The sequence below is a fragment of the Barbus barbus genome, assembly GCF_936440315.1.
Source record: "Barbus barbus genome assembly, chromosome: 28".
Classification (NCBI taxonomy): domain Eukaryota; kingdom Metazoa; phylum Chordata; class Actinopteri; order Cypriniformes; family Cyprinidae; genus Barbus; species Barbus barbus.
Genome location: NC_136756.1, coordinates 5,045,642 through 5,071,317, shown reverse-complemented (window position 1 = coordinate 5,071,317; position 25,676 = coordinate 5,045,642). Strand labels below are relative to the sequence as shown.

The following is a 25,676-nucleotide window of genomic DNA, read 5'->3' as shown; positions in this document are numbered from 1 at the left end:
TATAATACAAAGTATAGTGTTATAAATGTACACACATTAAAAAAATTTTTTAAATATGTGACCCTGGACCACAAAACCAGTCTTAAGTAGCGCAGGTATATTTGTAGCAATAGCCAACAAACAATACACTGTATGGGTCAAAATTATCGACTTTTCTTTTATGCCAAAAATCATTAGGATATTAAGTAAAGATCATGTTCCATGAAGATATTTAGTAAATTTCCTACTGTAAATATATTAAAACTTCATTTTTGATTCGTAATATGCATTGCTAAGAACTTCATTTGGACAACTTTAAAGGCGATTTTCTCAATTATTATTATTTTTTTTTTGCACCCTCAGATTCCAGATTTTCAAATAGTTGTATCTCGGCCAAATATTGTCCTATCCTAACAAACAATGCATCACTGGGCATCTTATATATTTAGCTTTCAGATTATGCATATATCTTAATTTAAAAAAATGTACCCTTATGATTTTGTGGTCCAGGGTCACATACGATGCTGATCACCATTGAAATGCATCAATACAATCTTGTGAAAAAGGTCTATGTTTGTAAATGTCGTGAATAAAGACGTCGCTGTCGGCCGCTTCAGAGTTCCTGCTTCCAGTGCGGATGCAACCAGGAAAACAGCCTAAGAGTGAAATTGGTTCTCTAGGAACCACCCTGCTGGCTAGTTCCTAGAAGTACAAGATGCGAAAACGCCTTATGTCTTCCAATGTCTCTTCTTGTCGTATCTGTCTTTTCAAGATCTGTCATTTCCTTTCTTTTTCAGGATTATTACGGCAATGGACTGGCTCTCAGTGCATGTGCTCTTCTTCTGCCCGAATCCACTGCCCCCTCACGCTGCTGTGCCCCTCGCCCCGTCCTCTCAGCACATCCGGAGGAAGGACTGCCCGTCCCTGTAGGAATGCCGGTTCGGGCCTTGCACCTGCATCTGCCCGCGGCTAATCCCACACCTTTTGCCATTCCACCCCCCTCCAGCTCTCGCCGGCTGCTCCATCATGAACGATGAGGTCATCAGCACTAACGCACTGGCATGGCTGGTCTGCTCGGGAGTGTCCATCCTGGCCAACGCCTGGGGAATCCTGAGCGTGAGCGCCAAGCAGAAGAAGTGGAAGCCTCTGGAATTCCTCATCTGCACCCTGGCTGGCACGCACATCCTCAACATGGGTATCCCTATCACCATGTATTGTGTCATACAGCTGCGACGACAGCACTCCAACTATGAGTGGAACGAAGGACTCTGTAAGGTGTTTGTCTCCACCTTCTACACCCTTACTCTGGTCACCTGCTTCTCCGTCACCTCCCTGTCCTACCACCGCATGTGGATGGTCCGCTGGCCTGTCAACTATAGGTAAGCCAAAGACATTAATAAAAGACATTTTTTATTTATAGTGGGAAATTATTAACTACTTAGTTATTACTCAGTTACACATTACACACAGTTACACTCAGTTACACTTAGTTATTACTCAGTTACTTCAAAGCTCTTTGGAGTTTTCAAACAGGTCAGCAAATGCATATCTTAAACAGTATAATATCTAGTAGGGATGTGCATCTCCATTAACTGAGGCCAATGCGAAATGCATCTCAATGCATAGCCAACGATACGTTACATTAAAGATATGAAGCAACTACTGATGCGATAACATACGATTCACCCCTTTATGATGCAGTGCGATCCGATTTAGATTAGATTCAACACAATGTTTGGGAAAATGGCCATAATGCTAGTGGTAGCTCTGGTGACATTATTACAGTGGTTTTCTCCGCAGCTGAGCAATGCACATGCACACGTTAACGAATATGTAAATCAGATTGCAAAGTTTAGGGTTCATTCAGACTGACAAAAATTAGTGCATGTAAACAATACTGTGAACAAGTTCCTTTGTTTTAGATCTTATTTGTGTTTAGGATTGGCTTCAGGGGGACAGTTGACAGCAGTGGTTTACTGAATTTTATTGAACGAAAATTAATTTAACTCATTTTGTTATTTTTGTCAAATCTGTCACTATATATAAAACAACAACACCTTGTTGATGCCGAATTTTGGTTTTAAGCCGCTGGAAAAAGGCCTGCCATTGACAATATCACATAAATATAGACTATTAGATGCATTTTCTAGACTGGCAGTCAGTTCATTTGGAGCTACAACTAAAGGAGGGCAACTCTCCTTTAATCAGAAATGCTTTATCTCTGTTGTTTGGAGAGACATCAGAGTGTTTTTTTTTCCATCACGTGATTATTACTTATGTCTATGGTCTTCATAAAATGAATGCTTTTCTAGGGTGTAATTGCAAACAATGAGAAGAAGCACTAAAATCAATGTTTGTCATCATACTGTAGAGGTGGAAAATATAAATAAATAATGACGACAAAACAACTGCACAAGACAGAGGACAAAAATTGCTTGTCTGTTTTATTGTTGTCTCACCATGACACAACTGATCATTGTTTGCTTTGTTTTGGTGCTGTGTGCCCATTGCTGTTTATGTTTAAACAGCACAAATTTCATAGTAATTATTCACTCTCAGTGGAAATGGGCTTTAATAGGAAATTAACAAGTTTTCATACATGAACATTCATGTTATCAGTTATCTTAAGTAACAGTTCTCAGACCATCTGAATGCATGGTTATTTGTTTAGATATCATTTCAAATCCTATATTTTTAGAATACAAAAGGTTTGGCCCATTCTCCAAAATTCTAAATTCAATTTGAACTATACAGTCATTTAAGCACATTTTTAATGTTTACTTAGTGGTTGCACTGTTTCTTGAACTGAGCCACACTTGCTCAGAGGAAATTGGAAAATGTATTTGGTCTTGGCAGACTAGCTCTGATAACTATGCAGCTGTAGAGCAAGTATACAGACTTGCTACTGCCAATACATACACAAACATGCTGCTGTGAGTATATAAGATATGCTGCTGCTATACAACACATTGTTCGTTTTGGATGTCTCCTTCATCTAACACACCTGATTCAAATGATTAGCTCATTAGTGGTGACTGCAAAACGTTTTGGGTGTGACTGATGAGGAAGACCCCATGGGGTACATTTGCATTTTAGTTCAGAACTTTGGATCCATAAGGACTAAAGTCATTTTTTTTCTCTCAATCCTTGAGTCAAGCACTACAAAGACATTTATATCTACATTTATATTTTATTGCACCCTGTTTTTTTTTTCAACGCCTCCTAGATTTTTAGTGCAATTCAAACAAAACTTGATGCTTATTATCATGACAAATATTACCAAACTAAGTTTGATACATCAAAGCATATATAAATAGATATAAGCAAATTAAATGGTCAGGCATCACCCATTTGTACGAAGTGATCTGTCAAACAATATTGGCCGAATGTCAACTTAATGAAACTTCATATACGTAGACAACAGGACATTCTCAGTAGGCTACACATGCCGAGTTGTCATGAAATTACAACCATAGAGGGAACTACAACTGAAAAAAAATGCTTGTAATTCAGCAGCTGTATCATTAAGTTAAACATGTATATTTGTGGGTCAAAATCTAACATATTTTGAATCTTAAAACATAAAATCAGAATGGCTGACACGTGCGTGCACACTCAAATGGCTAATATTGCCCACAATCCATTGCGCTTTGGAGAAGGATTCAGTTCAGAAATACAAACACGAATAAAAAGCGTAAAAAAAAAAATAGGTGGATGTGCCATACTGATGTTTAAGTAGGGAGGTTTAGATTTGGGTGACTAATAATCAACATTTAACCTGATCAAAAATAATAATAATAATATATATATATATATATATATATATATATATATATATGTTATCCGTGGTATAAATATCTGTTTGATCATTACTTTTAAATGCATCTTTATACAAAAATATGAGCACAGAAGTGCTCCACATAAAAACCTATGGCTGGCAAATCAGCGTGCTTCTTCTTTTCTCTGTGATACAGTAGGAAATTAAATTAAATGAATGTGGAGGATATTAACTGTGACAAGATGATTGACAGGCCAGTTTACCGTGACAGGATGCGTCCGTTAAAGCCGCAATATTATGATTTGCTAGTATGTCCCAAAGCTTGTCTACTCTTTTGCTACACTCTTAAAAGTATGTACTTTTTATTTTTTATTTAAGTACAAAAAGTACTTAAAGGATGTAGTATAAGTGGGTGAACTGGGATGCAGCAAAGATGTGGCTGTGTACCAAATCTTGTGAGAATTGGCCACAAGATGGCATTATAATACTGTAAAGCAGGGGTTCCCAAACACGTTCCTGGAGCCTCCCCAACACTGCACATTTAGCATGTCTTTCTGCTGCTGCCTTTGTCTGACACCCATTTCAGGTCTTAGAGTTGCTACTTATGAGCTGATGAGTTGAATCAGGTGTGATTGATAAAGGATACATGCAAAATGTGCAGTGTTGCAGAGGCTCCAGGAACGAGTTTAGGAACCCCTGCTGTAAAGCAACTTTGTTAGGTGTGGGCCATTATGCCTATATCTTGAGTGCAAAAAGTTCAAATTTGACCATAAGCATAAGGCCATAAGCATTTTTATCAGGCTGCTATGTGTAAGTTCAGTAATTTCACTTTAATTGCAATGAATAGGGTCTGAAATAACTTAACATAAACATAGGAGCCTGACAAAAATGCTCATTTTAGAAGAAAATTTCAGATGGAACTCTGAATCTGAAAACTCCATATTGCATGATGAATCATTTCCAACAGACAACCGTAAATTGACAGGTCAGTCACCCTCATATCACAATCAGTCCCATGCTGCTTGTTCAGATAGGTTTGAGATCGCATAATTTCTGCCTTGCTGTGATCTTCTGACAGCTGGACAAAATTGAATTATAGTCCAGAGAACTATTGGGCTTGGAAGTCTCCTGTAATCGAAGGACTGGTAAAGAACTTGACGTGTTTATAATAAGGTGGCTTGTCCTAGATTCAACTAAAAAAGCAAGGCACTTTAAGTCGGCTCACACTGGCTTCAGCATGGTCTGGAAATGAGTAGAGGTTTGCCCAGAGGTTTGCTGTAACGGACCTCACAAACCTTCATCACTTGATGTTTTTAAAACACATTTTGGAAAATGGGCATTCTAACCACATTAGTTCATGTCCAAACATGGAATGTAAAGCCATTAATTCTGCATTATGATTGATCAGATTTCCTGCCCATAATACTCGCAGCAGAGGGTCAACTAGTTGATTTGACTTGAAGCCTCAAAAAGGTTAACTTCTCCCATTGCTAGACCATACTTCAGAAACACACAGTTAAAGCAAACAGAGAATTCCTAATGTTTAAGAAATGAAAGAACCTTCATGGTGACATCAAACTTTATTATTTTCAATAAAACATTAACATCTAAACATCTGTTAATGCTCAACAAGAAATTTTGTATGAAATGAAGTCAATCTAGTTAGTAATAAGTAAAGATGCTGAGATCTTAAGAGATCTGTTAGTATTTAATGTTAGGATTAAATTAGGATATTTTACTTATTAATTTTAGTTATTATTTGGCAGCCATCTCTGCCAAAAATTTTGAATTTTGAATTTTTGTTAACAGTGTGAGCAATGGTGCCATCTGGTGCCAATTTTACAGATGTTGTTAGTATATTTAAAGAGTTTTAAGTTTTATTTTCCGTAAAAACAGAATCAGTGTGGCCCTTGGGAACAGAGATGAAAAAGGGTTAAAGAAGGATCATCTAGTGTTTCTCAGATGCTGACCTACTGTCTCATGAATAGTTAATGCTAATTTAATTTCAGTCTGCTTAATGATAGCATCTTACAGATAGCTTGCAGGGAGTGTACTATTCTAGCGTATTATTTTAGATCCACTAGGTGGTGTTATTTTGTGTATGTTTTAGATGTTATTGAGTTAAACTCTGACCTTTGTAGTATCCTCATGTTTTACTCATTGCCAAAATGGTAGTCACGCAGTTCAAGCAGCTATTTTCATCCGTCCATTATCTTTGCAATCATTTATGAAAACATTTTTATTTGAATTGACGTGCTAATAAATCCATCCTTAAGTTCAATTTCACTAGTGAAAGGCTAGTTCTAGTCTGCATAGTTGAAGAAGGGAAACTCAATCACAAGGTCAGAATATTTAATATTTATTTGAAAATGTTTATTTATTTGTGCATATACTGTATATATATATATAATTAATTTTGCTTTAACTGTCAAAATGAATTAACTAATGTACATTCCTTCTGTCATTACGCATGTTAGAGTTTGAGTTCCTTGCCATTGCCACTTTTGGCTTGCTTAGTTGAGCTATACAAGACACTTAATCTATGATTAATATCATTTATTTGAATTTATTCATAATTTACTGAACTGACTGGAGCTAAATAATGACTTTAAAAAGTCAATACATTTATTTCATTCATTAAGAAAAAACTGAGATGGACGTAATTAAAAATAGCAAATAGCTTCTTGAAGTAGTTGTACATTGAGGACCAGTTACTGCCTATGCACAGTGTTTCAAATTGGTCACCTATGGGGTTCAGATTCATTTAGATGCTGCCAATGTAGGAAGTAGTCAACAAATCAGCTCACGAGCATATGAACAAAACCAATGTCTGCTGTCTGCTGTACAACACTGTCGAGGCCTGTATGGGCATGGATAAGCATCTTAGGACTGTCTATAGTTTATGCCAACGTTTATTCTCTTTCAGTAATCATTTATATACATACACACACACGTTTTATGAATGGAGTACTGATCACCATATGTAACCTCATTCATCATTTATAGTCATTCTGCAATGCATAGGAGATTTTTCTCACTGCTCGAAGAACTGGAGGCTTTGCATAACTTCAAATGGTCCAGCATCTTACCACACACAGATAGGGACATGCCTTAATTGATTGATGTATAAGTTAAATTTATTATTATTACATTTTAGTTACAGAGGGCTCCGCGTAAGTATGTTTTGTTTACTTAAAACTTAAACACTCCAAAAACCTTTTCCTGTTCTTCTGTGTTAGTTTAAAAATAAATAGTATGTAATAATGTATTAACATCATGCTGTATGTGACTTATACTCTTAGTCACACATATTTTTCATAAGTAATGGTGCAGTATGACATTTACAGTGGCCAACATGCTAAAACCTTGACCCCCTGGTTTAAACCAAGAGAAATGATTAAACAATACGGAAAATGTAAGTTTAGAACATTTTGTACACTAAAAAGCACATCTTCACAGAAAGGAATTGTGAATTATGATTGTGATTTTATTTTATTTTTTTAGAAAATTGTGGCTCTTGTTGAGGGAAAATACTAATTAAAATAACTGACATATACTGACTGCATTCACTATTAAAACAAAATGTTAATGATGACTGGAACTTCTGTGTCCTACGGGTAAAAATCATTATTCCTCTTTTCTGACAGAACACTATGAAAAATGTATTTTAGAAATGAACAGTACTTCAGATAGCACTCCACCTTTAACCATAAATCATATTTAATTTTTTTATTTTTTTTTAGTAAATATTTTAGTATTATGTTATTCAGTCAAGGAAATTTCTAATCAGCGCTGTGCTCTAAGCATAAAGTTAAACATAAAAGTCAACATAGAACATTATTTACAACTTCTGTAATGTGACATATTTCCGAGTTAAACTGAACATTCCAAAAAAGAAAAAAACAGAGTGGAACTTGATTCTATCTTGACAGATGGGCGTTACATAGGGGAGACGGGAGATGGCAGTAACACTTTTTGTTTAAACATCTGTAACTCATTTGTTTGTTTGCAATATTTATCAAAAACATTGATCGAAGTTTCCCACTGTGTAAATATGTAATGGTAAAAGGGTGCTGTGATGGTTAATACATGAGTTATAACAGTGGGCGGGGTGATTTGATGTTTATTTCATCCTTGTAAATGGTTTCTAACTGATGGTGATACAATTCACCCTGTTTTTACAACCATCCTCAGTAAAAATTAACTGGTGTATTGATGTGGCAAGAACACAGTTAGAAATGAATTTTTAGCTCAATGATGTAATCTATTTTTATTAGCCTCTTATATAACTAATATTTCTGTCATGACAGCTCTCGGAGGGATTGGCATGGTAATGTACATGACAATGTTAATGTATTTAGTGTTGGCGGAACAGATCTGCTACGCTGCTGCTGCTGCAGAGCAAGTACCGAGACTTTCTGCTGCCAATACATCCACAACATGCTGCTGTGAGCATGTAGGAAATACTGCTGCTGTACATATGACACATTTGAATAACCCCCACATAGCATACATGCATCACCTCGTAGCAGATCTATACAGGTGGAGCTGGGGAGGTGGAGGGTTTCTGAAGAACGCTGCTAACTGCTACAGGAAACAAAAGCCATGTATTTGAATATTGAGCAGTGAGCTCATTGGCTACTGATACAGGAGAAAACCAATCAGCTGTGCCATGTGATAATGATGCAATTAGGTCAGATTGAGTTAGACCAGGGGTCTCCAACACGTCGTTCGCGAGCTACCAGTAGCTCGTGGCCTGATTGGAGGTAGCTCACCAAGACACATTGACATATCAGCCATGAGGTTATTTTAATGATCCCGTTACGTATTTGAATTATCATTAAACCCATATTTGATTATCGCGATTTGAAAAGCTTTAATCAAAGTTATTAAGAGTCTCACGCAGGTGCAACGCCTAGTTTCATTTTATGTGAAAACATAACTGAAGGTAGACTGCTGAGGGAAATTATATGAATGAATATATGATTTCATTATTTGTGTGAATGCATAATAGGAAACTGACTGTCTTCAGAAAAGTTTTGATGGCATTTGCTTTCCATCTTCTCTCCGTGTAATGCGTAATAAAGCTTGTTTAGAAGTTAGTTTAGAAGCTCACCACAGTTTTGCTTACTGTGGAAACAGCTCTGTTCTGCAGTTCATAAGCACCACCTGCTGTCAAACTGTGGATTTACAAATTCATTCAGTCTGTCTGCCATATTTTTGTTCAGACCAATGTGAAAATCAGACCAAATTTTTGTTATAAATCTTAACCGGTCAATGGAATATAGCCTACCTTGTTATCAGAAGTGTTGAGATTTTTAGAATGTACATTAGCTTATGTAGAACTGTTTATGGAGCAGATAAAATTTTATTAAATTACATCCTTTTATTAAAAAAAAAGATTTAAAGGCTGATATGTTATAATTTTATTTTTAAAAATGGTCAAATCTTTATTTGAACATGTAGTACGTCAGTAGATAATATGTTTGAATATTTTTTGTTAGTTTATCATTTTGGCCATGATTTTTTAAATGTTTTATTTCACTGTTTATGCAAACAAAAAGTACATAGTGCTGCTAATTTTATTTGTTGGCTTTTGTCATAAAACTTGGTAAAATGATTTCAGTGTGTGTATCAGTACTTTTTTAATATTTCCAGCACATTTTAACAACACCGTGTATAACAATTTGGATTGATATATTATTTAAGAGATTTAAGTACTGTATAACATTGGTAGCTCTCAGCCGCTTTCATTTTTGAAAAGTAGCTCGCGAATGAAATGAGGTTGGAGACCCCTGAGTTAGACCTATCAGACTGCTCCATCTAGAGTTTCATGCCAGAACTCTGTATTTCTGTCATGACAACTCTCGGAGGGATTGGCATGGTAATGTACATGACCATGTTAATGTATTTGGTCTTGGCGGAATAGTTCTGCTACGCTGCTGCTGCTGCGGCAGAGCAAGTACCGAGACTTGCTACTGCCAATACATCCACAACATGCTGCTGTGAGCATGTAGGAAATACTGCTGCTGCACATATAACACATATGAATAACCCCCACAAAGCAAGAGACACAGAACACAATACAATACAAGCCAATTACAGTTTCTTATAAAGTACTTGCCTGACATACAGTAAATAATTTCAACAGTTCTAAAATCAATATTGAATTTGAAATCTAAATTTCTAAAGATAAAATTGAATGCAGCGTCTTTAACCCTCTGTGCACCAGACCGTTCACTTTGAGTTTTTCCTAATTCACAGAGAAACCTTACATAGTCAGATACAGACAAGACTAAAATCAATTGAATCTAAAAAAGGGCCTACTTTTATTTGTGTACACTGACAATAACATCAAAACTTTGTGCTTTTGCAAAATAAACAAAACAATTAGGGTGCACGGTGTCTACTTTTAAATGAATTAATTAAAATTGAAAACGAATATTCTCTGACTATGTAACCCGTATGAAACTAAAGCGAGGTACATTCTTTCCCGTATCTGAAAGCTTGAAGTGTCTACATTTAAATGAACGAATTCAAATCGAAAATTAATATTCTCTGATTATAAATCTGTATGAAACTAAAGCAAGGTACAGTCTTTCCTGTATCTGAAAGCTTGAAGTGTCTACTTTTAAATGAACAAATTAAAATAAAATCGAAAACAAATATTATCTGATTATGTAATAGGGGTGGCTCGATACCATAATTTTGGCTTCGGTACGATACCAGAATGTAGTACCTCGGTATCGATATTAAATCGATACCATAGGTGACAAATAACCAGCCTCAAAAGATAAGTGAATTAAAAAATATATATTATTAATAATAATAATAAAAACAGATTCATATGTTAATACCTTTGTATCAAACTGTAACAAAAAACCTAAAGGGAACATAGGTTACATTTTGATGTTGGAGAAAAACAAAATAGGCTAACTGCATTATAAATATATTCAAATCTTATCTTTTCAGTGCAAACACAGTGCAAACGAAATGTCTCCTAAAAAAAAAACCTACCGGAAACATAGGTTTCATTTTGAAGAGAAAAAATTGCACTGAAGTTGCGCAATTGATGCAACAAATGTTGCTTTATTGTAAAGTGTTATTCTAACAGTCAAAGTAATGTTCAAAATCATGTTATTATTTCTCTCTCTCAGATTGTTTTCAGATTTCAGACTCAACCAAAGAAAAAGCATTAAATATAAATCTCACTCTCTCACTTGCTTCATATTAGTGGTCGGCAGCGTGTCAGAAACATGCCCTTCTTATCATTGATACTAAAATTAATATAGCAAAACTCTTGCTCAATTCATATCCAATTAAAATTTGATTGTATGAAATGCAAGTGCATGCATTACGTGACCAAAACTTCATTGATTCTAGCGTGTCTCACTTGCACATTTGCGCTTACTGTATTACATCTGAATGTGCGTTGATCAGATGTAAATAAAAGGTCAAATCAAATCTGAATTTATGAATGACGCACTCACCTGTCGATCTCTTAATTCTTTGAAAAGATCAGGATGAGCAAGCGACAAATGCTTAAAAAGATTTGATGCGTTCCTGTGGCAACATGATTTAGGCCTATAGCAACGCTTGCATACAGGTGCAGTAAGGCCAGTTCCTTCACCTTTGTCATCTGTTTTTTATCCAAAGTAATGCCATATTTCACTTCTACTGTTCTCTTTATTTATTAATTTTGGGTGCGCTGAGTTTCATCTGTTTGATCCATCGCGTTGTTCTGTTGTCACATTTACCGGTTGCGCAGCAATTTGGGAAGCACTGCCACCTACAGGTGCATTTTGCAACAGCAGCATATGAAATACCGAATTGAGCAAAATTATGATATCGTACCGTTTGAAATATAATATATGCCGGTATTTTTCCAGTATCGGTATACCGCGCATCCCTATTATGTAATCCGTATGAAACTAAAGCGAGGTACAGTCTTTCCCGTATCTGAAAGCTTCAAGTGTCTACTTTTAAATTAATGAATTCAAATAAAAAATGAATATTCTCTGATTATGTAATCCGTATTAAACTAAAGCAAGGTACAGTCTTTCCCGTATCTGAGCTTGGAGTGTCTACTTTTAAATGAACGAATTCAAATCGAAAACGAACATTTCTGATTATGATTATAATCCGTATGAAAGCGAGGTAAAGTCTTTCCTGTATCTGAAAGCTTGAAGTGTCTACTTTTAAATGAACGAATTCAAATCAAAAACAAATATTATCAGATTATGTAATCCGTATGAAACTAAAGATAGGTACATTCTTTCCCGTATCTGAAAGCTTGAAGTGTCTACTTTTAAATGAACAAATTCAAATCGAAAACAAATATTCTCTGATTATGTAATCCTTATGAAACTAAAGCGAAGTACAGTCCCGTTTCTGAGCTCATTATATACAGTCACCTGCGTGCAAACACCCTCATCTAGATACAAAAAAATAGATTCGCTAATTTTCATCGTTTTTGAAATAAGTCCTGTTATGAGGAATTTTCCTAAGAAGAACATCGCGATCTGACAGGCTTTATACAGCAGAGAAGATCATTTCTGTAATTTATTCTTACCTACATTAGTTAACGTGTTATTTTTACATAAACTTGTACGGATTTTACTAGTTGGGCTTTTTCTGAACATCTTGCCAAACTGAAATGTATTGTTTAACTTTTCTTAAGATTTTTTGTTATTCAGATATTTTGAATGGTGGTCTACAACTATGTGTGCCTGGGCTACCACGCCGACTGGTTTAACAATGGTGGCCTACGACTATGTGTGCCTGGGCTGCCACGATGACCGGCTTAACAATAGTGGCATATGACTATGTGAGCCTTGTCTACCACACCGACCGGTTTAACACTAGTGGCCTATGAGTATGTGAGCCTGGGCTACCACGCCAACCGGCTTAACACTAGTGGCCTATGACTATGTGAACCTGGGCTACTACGCCGACTGCCTTAACAGTGGTGGCCTACGACTATGTGAACCTGGGCTACTACGCCGACCAGCTTAACACTAGTGGCCTATGCCTATGTGAGCCTGGGCTACCACGCTGACCGGCTTAACACTAGTGGCCTATGACTATGTGTGCCTGGGCTACCACACCAACTTGCTTAACTCTAATTGGACGTGCACTGTGTGTAATGTTAATTAACAAAATGGACATATGTTGCAATCTGATAGATAAGACCCCAGCATCCACCTGAGAAATGAGAAATTATGAACGTGAACATTGAGAATACTCTGCTGTATATGGTGAACCCCACTTGAAATGCATACTCAAGAATGCTTATTTCGTTTAACCTGTTTTCATGTCCGTTACTATCGGCGTGTCCTCAGAGTGATTACATGCTCTAAACTGCCTTTGCTCCAGCTGTATAAACACAGATGCAAAATGCTGCTGCTAGCGATTATCATCAATTTGATTTCACATATACTATTTAAACTAAACTGAGCTAGACAATGATAATCTTATTATTATATATTACTGACACTCTATCCTCCAATTTGATTCTGTTTAGTGCTTTGACACAATCTGTATTGTTAAAAGCGCTATACAGTATAAATAAAGGTGACTTGACTTGACTAATATGCTTAATATTTCGCTAATGCATACAATGCAAACTGCTAACATGACACTTAGTTTAAACTTGTTTATGGTTGCTCATTTTTGTATTCAGACCACGCGAATATACACAGCGTTATGGTTTAAAAGAGCATTCACTTATCTTAGATGTTGATTTTAGCAGTTCTGAAGTGCGCTGCCAACTGTTACAGCAAGCAAAAGCTGTATATTGAGCAGTGAGCTCATTGGCTACTGATACAGGAGAAAACCAATCAGCTGTGCCATGTGATAATGATTTCATTAGGTCAGATTGAGTTAGACCTATCGGACTGCGCCATCTAGAGTTTTCATGCCAGAACTTTGTATATTCATTCTAGTATTATTAGCATTATAATCATTAATCTCTTTTATCTTCTAACAGGCTGAGTAACACCAAAAAGCAGGCTGTCCATACGGTCATGGGTATCTGGATGGTGTCGTTCATTTTGTCCACCTTGCCAGCTGTGGGCTGGCATGATACCACAGAGCGCTTTTACACCCACGACAACTGTCGCTTCATTGTGACCGAGATCGGCTTGGGCTTCGGCGTCTGCTTCCTGCTGCTGATCAGCGGGAGTGTGGTGATGGGCGTCATCTGTATTGGAATTGCCCTCTTCCAGACATTTTCTATCCAGATGGGTCAAAACGTGGACAAGAACAAATTTAACGTGCCCACCATTGTAGTGGAGGATGCCCAAGGCAAGAGGCGCTCATCCATCGACGGCTCCGAGCCCATTAAGACATCGCTGCAGATCACCTATCTGATCAGTGGAATAGTCTTCATATACGACTTTCTAACTGGATTCCCCATATTGGTGAGTGCTCGCTTTCTTTTAAAAGAACATGATTTCGCAAAAAGGGCTGCAGTCTTTAGTGTGGTTTCAGTGGATATTGGTGGAGATTCAAGATTTGTATTCGTCACATACACAATATGAGTATAACCAGCAGTGAAATGTAAGTGTAAGTGTTGTTTATCTTTGCATAGGAATATGAGTTGGGCAGTTGCCTTGATTGACTTTTTGAGTACTATCGATGAAAAGAGTGGTTTTGATTATAATGATCCGATATCATATGCTTCATTTAGGAAAACTCGCTGCAATCTGTTACAAATTCAGGCATAAAAGCCCTTTTTTGAAGAAGAAAGCGCTACCCCCATATTCTACATTTATACATTTCCGTATATATGTATACCAGGTTTTCAACTGGTTTTGCAGACATGACAAAATAGGTAAACTGACACAGAAAATATATACAACAGCAAAAGTGTGGTTTCCTTTTTAATGGTTTGTTGCGATGTGTTCAGATTTTGATTTGCGTTTGGTATCTAAATGTCTCTAGGTTTTCATTGGTTTAATGCTCATGCCAGCCAGTAATTGTACTGAAGAGTTAGATTGGATGCACAGTTTTTGTTGTCAACAATTTTAGAAGACCTAGTTTTCTCCTCTTCTTATTTTGCTTCCTTACATTTTATTTGCATTTAGCATTGTTTTCCTCTGATGTCCAAGTCTATCAGTAGATGATGCTATGGTTATCCTCCATGTGTAACAACTGTCTGAAGCCCTCTCAGGGACCCAGGATTACTTACATAACCAATATAAGCCAACATAAGCCATATTTTGTGACTGCCAGTTCATCAGGAAGTGAACATATACACAGATTCATAGAGGAACATGAATTAACACCTGTTCAAACAGATAAAACCCCAGAAGCAGAAGTCAAATCTGTGCCCAGATGATAAAATCTGATAAAGGTGTTGGGAAGGAACATCCTGCCACCACACACATGCCCTCCAAAAGATGTAACCTTGGATAAATGCCTGAGAAGAAGCAACCTTCCTATTGACCAAAACTTTCATCAGACAGAAAACTAAATCCATACAGCATAGGCTCATTGATAAAGCCTGTAAATCAACAATCCTCTTAAGGGATGTAAACGCCAATAACAAGATTGTCTTGAGAGTCAGAATTCTATCTGAAGTTGACTCAAGTGGTTCAAAAGGAGGCTTGGTAAACCTTCTAGCACTATAGATACGTCACAAGAAGGAACACAAGCAGGTCGGAAAGTTCTCAGGCATCTCATCCCACACATGAAACAAGAAATAAGTGAATGCCTCCAGCAGCAGTCATCGCCACATACACCTTAAGCCTTAATGTGTGGAGTTTGTATGTTCTTCTGGTGTTAGAATGGTTTTGCTATGCTATTCATTCATATAGTTTTTTTATTGTATTGTTATCCGTAGTAATTTTTAATGCATGCAATTCAGCCATTTCACCAGCTGGTGTCTCCCTTTATTAGGATTTATTAATTAGGATTTTTCGTTTTCACATATTTATTTCCCCCCACCAACATCAGTATGTATAGCCTAGTCATTCAAGGTCAGTGTTCTGTGTCAAGGAACTCTGGGTTTCCCAAACATTTATAGATGATATATGCCCTGTTGCTGTTCTCCTCATAGGCCTTTTGTAAATGGCCATCTGAATCTTAGCATGGTATGTGCATTTCCTGTAGGTGAATCAGTTTTTCTTGGACAGTACCAGTAATGTGGTTTCTGTATGCGTAGAATCACTAGTTACTTTAAACCTTGCTGCTAGACATAACAAACTGGTGACAAGATACATCTTACGGAAAGCTTTTACCTCTGTTCTATTTAGTCTTTAGTCTGTTTTAAAGTGCAATGGGGAAAGCTAAATATGTCGTAAACTACTGGTGGAAGAATGTATGTAGAGAGCCATTCAAAGTAGGAGAAGTTCAGTGGAGAGATCGCTAAACTGTGTCCTACAGTATCGTGACTGTATGCATAATGCATGTGAAAAATTAATTGTGATATAGAATTAATCATAATGTAGAGTTTTATCCATGACTCAGCTTACTGTATTTAGAGTTAATGTCTGAGAATAGTGTATAGTTAATATTTAAATCTGTGATTAATCAAAACTGATCTTCAGAATGACATACTGTATGTGCTGGAGTGCCATTTCTTCAGTCTGATGAAGTAGTGAAAGCTCAAGCATCAATTAAATCACTGTATTGCTTTTTTTTAGATGCATCAGTTATGTATCCTTCATATATATCAAACTTCAGCGGTTGATTTATAATGGTTGCCTTGTGCATTGAGGCCAAAGTCGAAGCCTATTCATATCTGATATAATAGCCTACCAAATTTAGCATTTTAATGAACAGTATTTTTTAAACTGTTTGCTAAATATTTTAGGAATAATAATAATAATAATAATAATAATTGTATTATCTTGGGGTGAAATGTGGCCTGGGAATCTGTTTGTGAGATTCATCCAGCTAGTACACAAAAAATAGCCTGTAAATATAGGGTATGATGCACTGTATTAATATGAAGGAGTGTTATGATATACAGGTGTTTTACCTGTATTTTGAATTTTGCACTTCATTGCATTGTATTTTTCTGTTAGGATACCCTTGTGAACAAGTAAACTTTACCATATCCCTGCAGAGTTCTTACAGTGAAAATTACACTTTCAAAAGAATATATTTAAGTGCAAACTCATTGTTTTCAGACACTAAACTGCATTGTATGTGCAAAAGTGAGAGACTAAATCCAGAAGCTGCTTTAATGCAAAGGATGCTCACACCAAATGTTGATTTCATTTAATAGAAGTTAAAGAACGTATATATATATATATATGGCATTTACAGCAGTTTTAGGCACACAAGTGCCTAAAACCTTTAGCAGTACTGTAGCTTTGCAGGTAGGTTTCTTGAAGCATCTTGGAGACACAGTTCTTCTGGATTTAGTCTGTCTCAGTTTGTTCTGTTTCTTCTTGTCACTTCAGACAGACTGGATGATGATCAGATCAGATTTCTGTGTGAAGCACTGGCTACTGTCAGACAAAATTCTCACTGGATTATTACAATTAATGGCAAAATGAATGTTTGGAAATGTAAACTGATATTTCCTATTGACACACTACAGCAAAAGATAGAAATAACTGATGTATGGGGGGCCTCCATAGCAAAGTTAGTGCACAAGGCCCAGAATTCCCAGCGACGCACCTGGCCACCACTGTATATTATCAGAAGGAATGTGTTTTCATTTGAATTTGCTTTTTAACATGTAAATAATTGCAGTGCTTCATTGTAGGTGGTGAGCTTTGCCAGCCTGAAATTTGACCGCTCCTACAGCTGGATGGTCCTGTGTGTCCTCTGGTGCTCCATAGCACAATCAATCCTGCTCCCCATGTTCCTGTGGGCTTGTGACCGCTACAGAGCAGACGTCAAGATGGTCTGGGAGAAATGTGTGGCCATCATGTCCAATGATGAAGTGGACGAAGGTAAGGACCTCTGAGCTTCCTTTAGCATGTTCCAAGGAAAAAGCAATGCTATGTTCAAAATAACATAATACTGTATTACTTACATCCTGCTACACCAGTGTTTAATATATAGAACAATATACAGTATACACAGTATACAGCAATAAATATTTGTAAATTTAATTGTTGTCACATAACTTCACTCAGCAAGATATTGGGAGATTACTAGTTTGAAATAAAATGTCAAATTACAGAGAAGGTGCATTGAGCTTTTATTTTGGTGACAATAGTAGATCATCCTGCTGTCACATGCATAGGGTAAATGATCTTAGAGATGCACAGAATGTATAGTGCATACTAAATTTATTTCAAGTAGTATTTATAGTGTGCATTATTTGTTTAGTGGTATTCATACACAGCCTCAGATGTTAGAGAGGGAGTGGAAATAGGAAGTAAAGAAAAGGTTTTTATTTTATTTTATTGGTAACACTTTACAATCTGTTTACATTTGTTAATTTTAATTTACTATATTAGTTAACATAAGCTAACAATGAAAAATACTAATAAAGCATTTATTAATCTTACTTAATGATTACAAGATTTACTAATACATTATTAAAATCAAAAGTTGTCTCTGTTAATATTAATTTAATGGACCTGAGCTAACATGGGCATAAACAAAGATTAATAAATACTGTAACAAATGCATTGCTTGTTGTTAGTTAATGTTAATTAATGCATTAAATATAGTTAACAAATGAAACCCTATTGTAAAGTGTTATCATTTTAGTTTAGTTTATTGTTATAATTTATTCATTTGTTTGCTAGCTTGTTTGTTTTTGGTCTCAGGAATTGGATAGATACTTTTATTTATTTATTTATTAATTAATTTAACACATTCATTACTGCTGTGTTTGGGGGAAAAACATGAATAGGTCAACCAATGATGATTACAGTCATTGGATTTATCATGTGACCTTCATTTTGAGATGGATGGATATTATTTTCATCAAAGTGTCTCAATATATTTTGACACTCAAAAATACATATATAACTGGAATACCTGCTAAGATGCCTTTGGAGTGAACACCACTGCAGAAGTTTTGCTGCAAATTTGCTTTGCTCTCAAGTGAAGTATCACAGAGTTGCATGATGTCACTACTCCTTGGGCCAACGGCCCCCGGCGGATTTGCAGGACCACTGGCCAAAATACCAACGTTACAACAGGCATTGTTACTACAACAAAACTGCTATCATCAAAATTACATAAAAGCTTCATGCACCCTTTCAAGAAGAGTCCATATTACATTACATTGTATTTTACAGCAACAACAGTAGGCCTACTTTGGCAGAAACAATGGTATTATATATTTTGGTTGCAGTAGCCTATAGGCCTATAGTAACAATGTAATTTTTATAGCTAAGATTAAAACATGTAAAAAACCAATGTAAAAATATAAAAACAAGGGGTTTTCTGGAGGTCACATGATAATTATATAATGAATATGCTTCATCACAAACTATTAGTGAACTGAGGCTGTCAGTACGTATTGATGAATGTAAGGTGTTAAGTGTGTGACTTTGCTGTTAGCTGTATTTCATTACCTCTCCTGCTATTTAGCATGTGCCCATTTCTAAGTTTGCAATCATAAGGAATATGTGCAAGAAATGGATTCTGTGATCATAATTTTACCAGTGCTCTGCTTCTTTCCAGACGGTTTACCTTGTGTAACTCAACTCAGTTGTATGTATAAGGGTTGCTCCTTGTCTCACTCAAATGCATGCTAAGCTGCCTGTGCTAATCGCTAATCTCATCTGTCATCCCGCTGTGTGACCCCCATTTTGCCTTAAGATCAGCATTTCACATTGCCCTACAACTGATTTTATAGTAAAAAAATATATATTGTTTGTACCCCTCAAACAATCTTTTGGGGAATATGTTTAAAAGACAGTTTGCTCTAGCTGCAATCTATTAGCAAACAGTGACAGTCAGTCGTGATTTTCAATACGAGACACTTCAGTGGATCCTAATGATTTCACATGAAGCAATTTTTGAGAACCTCAAATTCTAACGTGGACTCTGAAAATCCATAAAAGGGAATTGTTTTCTTTTTTTACCTATTCGTCTGTCTGTCTGTCTGTCTGTGTCTTTTGCGCACACTGATTTTTAATCCTGATACATGCTTTCTGCATTTGCAGAAAACAGCCAGGATGGAGGCATTCATCCGGACTTAATATTTGACAGACCGTTTGTCTATAGCTCTGCTGGTGATATCATGACGGTAGACCGTATTGCCAAGTACGAGTTCTCAACCTTAGAAAGGGGGGGCCCCCAGGGTTATCCATTGAGGGAGCTTCAGGAAGATAAAATGCACTATTTGCAGGTATACTTCCATTGATTTTGTTTTCAAATTGATCTTTTCTTTATTTCTAATTAAAATGTGCATGCTGCAATGGCCCTCCACCTCAGTATTTGCAAAATAAATTATAGTCACTATATTATTGTCAACACTATACTGGAATTATTTTACATTCCTGTTGTGTGACCTATTAGATATTGAAATAGGAGACTTTTGTTTTGTGTACTTTTTTTTTTTTTTGGAAAATATGATCTAACAACCACTTTTGTTCCTTCACCCCAGTGGTATCTTGGGATTTTTTTTATGCAGTTTTTTCTACTGTTGCAGGGCTCATGTGACGAGTGCCACTGATGCCTTTTCAGATTATATTTTAAAGTTAAAAGCTTGAAGTCATTGCGAATTTAAATGAATAAAAAACACTAGTCTGAATTAAAAACATGCTCAGTATGTCTGACTAATCATGTTGTAAAACTTCCCTTGATATTTATACTATGACACTAATTGTGTTAGTTGTAGAGGCACAACCGATGTGTGATCTGTGTAGGAGTTTAAACTGTCATGGCACAACCCAAATTTAGATTGATCCTTTGAATGTAAAAAGAAAATAAAAATCAATCCGATTATTTGAACCGCTTCCACAAGGAATAGTCCTATAAAGGCTGATTAAGAAGTCATATAACAGGCTGCCAGTAGGTTTTAGAGCAGTGCAATGCTTCACTTCAAACTTTTAACCTTTTTACATTCAAATGATTACTTCACATACTGCCCATAAGCGCTTACATGTAACCTCCACATGTAACTTTCATTGACCTTTTACATATCATCCATTTTTCTCTGTGTGTAAGTAATTGACCAGCTATTAAAAATAAGCCTGTCTGGAATGAAAATTTGGACTTGGAGGTTAAATGTGGAGAATATGCCATAAATGTGTACGCTGAACACTTCCCAAAGCTTTGTTAGGCAATCTGCAGTGCTTGACTGCTTTCCATTGCTGATTTTATTGCTAATATACATTGCACGAAACAACTTTTTGAAGTTCTCTTCAAAGTTTATTGAACTACCATTAACATTGTGTGTGTTAGATTAGTTTCACAGACGTTTGGCAAAGAAACAAAAACACTGATGCGTATTGATAAAGAACTCAAAGCTGATGTGTCTCATATAGAAGATTATACACTTTTTAAACGACTATTTCTGTAGAAACAATGTTCTTTTTCAATTTCACCAGTGTTTTGCATCATCATCATCGAGTATTGGAATGCCATAATAATTGGGAAGTACAAGCTGATATTGTTTTTGCTGTCAAGCCATTCAGGCTTATAGAACATTAAAAACACATTTTTTAAATCAATGGGCAGTACATTTAAAGCAAAATGACACGTTTTTATAAAATAGACATATCATTCAAATCAGTTCAGTAACAAGTCTTAAATGAGGCCAAATCGTAAAAATGTTTAAGTGTTAACCTAAGTCCTGTAGCATATATATATATATATTAAATTTAGTTGATCTGTTTAAATAGATAAGGTTACAAAATCTGAATGCCATTGCTTTAATGATGCTTTGCTTCCCTCTACTGGCCAGAGTATAGTACACCTATCAATCAGTCCTCATAATGCATCTAGGGCTTCTTTGTAAAGGCTGTCTCATTCCTGCATTAACCAATACAGTCGCTTTCATGCTAGGCTTGTGCTGTATGCTTTGGATAGTGTACTTAAAGTTCTTTTAAATACTAAAAACTCATTTTATGTCTTTCCTGTGTAGTTCTCAGAACAATGTGGAATGTGAGTATCTGTTTGTAGAATGAGTGATTTTAAACTCAGCAAAAGAATATTAACTTCATTTTATCCCTATTAAAAGGCAGATATTTTAATATTTAGTGCTTTTAAAGTGAAAACAGGCCTGTGTTGCCATTATAGTTCATATAAGAGATGCAAAAGGTCCTTAATTTGAGGTCCTTAGTTTGAGCCGGAATTGAGCTTTTAGAAATGTCCTGGTTCACTCGTCTGTGTGTTACTCCAGGTGCCCCCTACAAGAAGATACTCTCACGACGACACCGACATGTGGACCACCGGTCAGATCCCGTCTTACCTGCATCGCTGGGGCTCCACAGAGGACATCATTGGCATCCCGCAATACAGCTCGCCGCACCACGAGAGACGTCGGAGCAGCCCGGGGTCCTACCACGAGGAGAGCCACCCACATCGCAAAAGGAGGCGATCCGAGGACATGCATTCGCTCAAGCAGATTCCACGAGTCGAGCGTTATGAGGACGATTTCAAGTGCTTTAGCCGCGATGAAGTGATTAACTTCATTGACGAGACGCCACTGGCTAGTCCAATGAAGAGCCCGCGGCGAGCCTCCGCAATCTCTCTGGTTCCAGAGACCTTCGAGCAGCACGTTGTTTTGTTGCCACATTTCCCACTCACGCACTTTGAGCGCGAGCCTCAAGCGCTGAGACGCTGCTCTGAGCATGGCAAAGGAGCCACGCCAGGTGAAAACCCTCAGGATCTGCAGAGAAAGGCGAGGGACGGTAGCGTTGGCGAAGGATCGGGCATGAAGGCATGCCCTGAGCACAAGCGTGCATCAGAGCTTGTTCCGTTGGGACCAAGTTCACGGACAGCGGAGCAGTCTTCTTCAAGTATTAGGACAGGACAGGTAGATGCATCTGCTTGGGTGGACCAGAAGCACCTGCCTAAAGGGGAAAGCAAAGGAAGCACAAATAGTTTTATAAAGTCACAATCTGCATCGTCAGGCTATATGACATCTGTAGGATCCACGAACTAAGCAAGAGTAGGCCCTGATGGGCTTATTAGTGTTAAAGCTTTGACTAAGTGGAATGTTTTTGTTAACTAGGAACTGGGACTTTTGAAGTGTGGTGGATTTGAATTGCATAAGGACATCATCGTTGCTTTTTTTTATGTGTTGCTGATACCAGACTGGATTTACGGGGTCAGTGGGCCTCCAAGGCGAGGGAAGCTGAGCAGCACATAAGTGTCCTGGAGCTCAACACTTATGGTTCGAAATGAGCACTAGGCCTTCTGCTCATACACATGAGCTTTTTACTGAGGCCCGTGACAGATTTCAGCTTTTACGTTTCAGTGGGAATTTAGTATTCTGGTCAAAATGCTGCCTTTCTTGACTAAAGGAATTAGGAGACGTTCCATTACTTTGTGTAGATCTACAGTACATATAATATAAATTGTATATAATAATTTTTTATTCTCCCCTAAAGTAGGGCTAGGAGTTCAAAAATTATTTCCAACATACTTTTATGTTTAAATATGTCTTTGATGCTTAATATTAGCCAAACAAATTATATTTTTCCTTATTTTTTGGCCAAATTGCCCTTGTCTCATAGCATAGAGGAAGAGGTAGCAATCTAGGGGGATTGAAATTTGACAAAACAGCTTGTTTTGCAGATTTCTCAGTTATTTTACTCCCTTCGTTTAGTAAAACCACAAAGGCCAACTTGGTTGTGGAAAAGGTTAGCAGTAAGATTGAAGTAATTAAGTTATATAGCGTTTCTTTATAACATTTTAGCTCACAGAGCTTTAAACTCTTTAAATGTGTTTTTGTTGTTTCTGGTGGTGTGGCATGTTTTTAATATTTTTTTTAAGTAAACCGAAAATATATTTTGTTATATCATTTGAATTCATATTTTTGAAGCACAAGGTTCTCTTTGTAGATCCAGACATGTATGCCAATAGGCTAAAATGTTTCTTTTCACAGATATGTTTCAGATGAGTTTGTGTTAAGTGCTTTGTGATGATTGAAAATGTATATCTGATGCATTGTTATTCTCATGATTACAGTCTTATTTGTCTGGTAGCCCGTAACAAAGTATGATATGAAAAGTAACACTATTTAAAAACACCCATAGCCTGCAGTCAACATGCACTTTTTACAAAAATAAGTGACATAATCTTTTGTCATGTGGAGAATAGGACCCTTTGAAAGCTGGTGCAATTTGATTTGTTACAGTAGACATAAACACTGAATGGGAATTGGATATTTGCTGTATTTTATGTTGTATATGACCAGATTTTATACACGTATCCCAAGACATCAGCTTTTTAAATGATTTGTTCTTGTTCATTTATACATGTATAAAAAAGAAAAAATCTGCTCGCTGCCAGAATGCACTTTTGTACGTTTCATACAGCCAGGTATTGGTGTTGAAATATCAAATGGTGCTTGATACCTAGGCAGCTTCACATGGGATCCACTCGGACATTCTTCATAGTTCATGTGGGAACCTGCAGATTGCCCCTTAGTCTAATACACAGTAAGGGCATCCACAAGAGTCTTCCTCCTCCTATATACTCCAGATGGTTGTATAAGTTTTTTTGCCCCTTAAATAGTTTCTCATTGGTTTTTGAAGACAGTCATGCTCTACATCGTAGTTGAGATGGCTTTAAAATGAATTTGTAAAAAGATTTGGTACCTGACGGAATATACATTAACTACTGGCCTAAACCTTGTTTTATATAACCACTTACATATGACATATTTCACATTTATCTAATGATATGTAGCACTGAAACATAAGCCACTTTGATACACAAATTTGAGCCTACATTCATGGTGAGAATGAGCAGTGGGTATTATGAATAATTTAATTATGAATGCAACCAGACCTGTTCAGTTACAAGCTTATATGTTAAAATGTCATTTAATTAAGCTTTAAAATGACTTCTGAGGTTACAAGGACTGTGTTGTGTCGATGCACTCATGAAAAGTGTGTTAAAATCTCTTAAGTGAACAGATTTAAACGTTTGTATCTCTGCCTATAACAAAGTGTTTTTGATTACTGATGTTTTGTTGCTCAGATCATCTCTGTCGTTCAATTCAATGCAGTTCAGTTCAAATGAGCATGACTGTGCTTATGAATCGGTAGAGTAGCACAAATTTGCGTAATATTAAGCAATAAATATATTACAATCAAACACACACACACACACACGTTGGTTTTTGTGGTTTATGGGGGCTCTCCATAGGCGTAATGGTTTTTATACTGAACAAACTGTGTGTGCTATTGCCCTACACCAACCCTACACCTAAACTTAGCCCTCACAGGAGACTTTGTGCATTTTTACATTTTCAAAAAAACACCATTTAGTATGTTTTTTAAGCCTTTTGAATTACGGGGACATAGGCAGTGTCCTCATAAACCACCTTCATATTGTAATACCTCTGTCATACCCATGTCATTATACAAATTTGTGTCCTCATAAACCACATAAACATGCACACACACACACACACACACACATGAATGATATAATAAACCCACACATATATATCAAGGAAATATTAGGTTCAGCTTCTGTCCCTCATGGCAGGAGGACATATGTTGCGCTGTGAGCTGGACACTTCCTTTTCTGCCAAGATTTTGTCTAAATGACTCGCTCACTGGAAATCAGGTAAATTCAAGTTATTTGAGTAAAGTAATAGTCTCTAATGGTCTTATTTGCTGCACTCTGTGAAGAAATGCAACTTGTCCTCCATCAGTGTCTACAGACAGACTGTTCTCATTTACGCAGTTCTTCATTAGCAGGTTATTTTTTAATAGCGATTATTTGATCTTTAAAATTGATTAGGTGCCAATTTATGAATTTTATGACAATGACATTTTTATGAAAATTGAATTATGACAATGAGTTTATT

At 36.5% G+C, this 25,676-nt stretch overlaps 1 protein-coding gene across 1 annotated transcript; it reads left to right on the top strand.

The window, feature by feature from the left end:
* The first annotated feature begins 776 nt into the window (after positions 1 to 776).
* On the top strand, positions 777 to 24,111 carry LOC306848134 (putative G-protein coupled receptor 153). Its single transcript, XM_079382502.1, has 5 exons — positions 777 to 1,358; positions 13,746 to 14,178; positions 17,478 to 17,667; positions 19,846 to 20,030; positions 22,029 to 24,111. Exons 1-5 carry the CDS (start codon positions 1,006 to 1,008, stop codon positions 22,791 to 22,793), a joined length of 1,926 nt encoding a protein of 641 aa, XP_079238628.1. The 5' UTR covers positions 777 to 1,005; the 3' UTR covers positions 22,794 to 24,111.
* Positions 24,112 to 25,676: the final 1,565 nt, after the last annotated feature.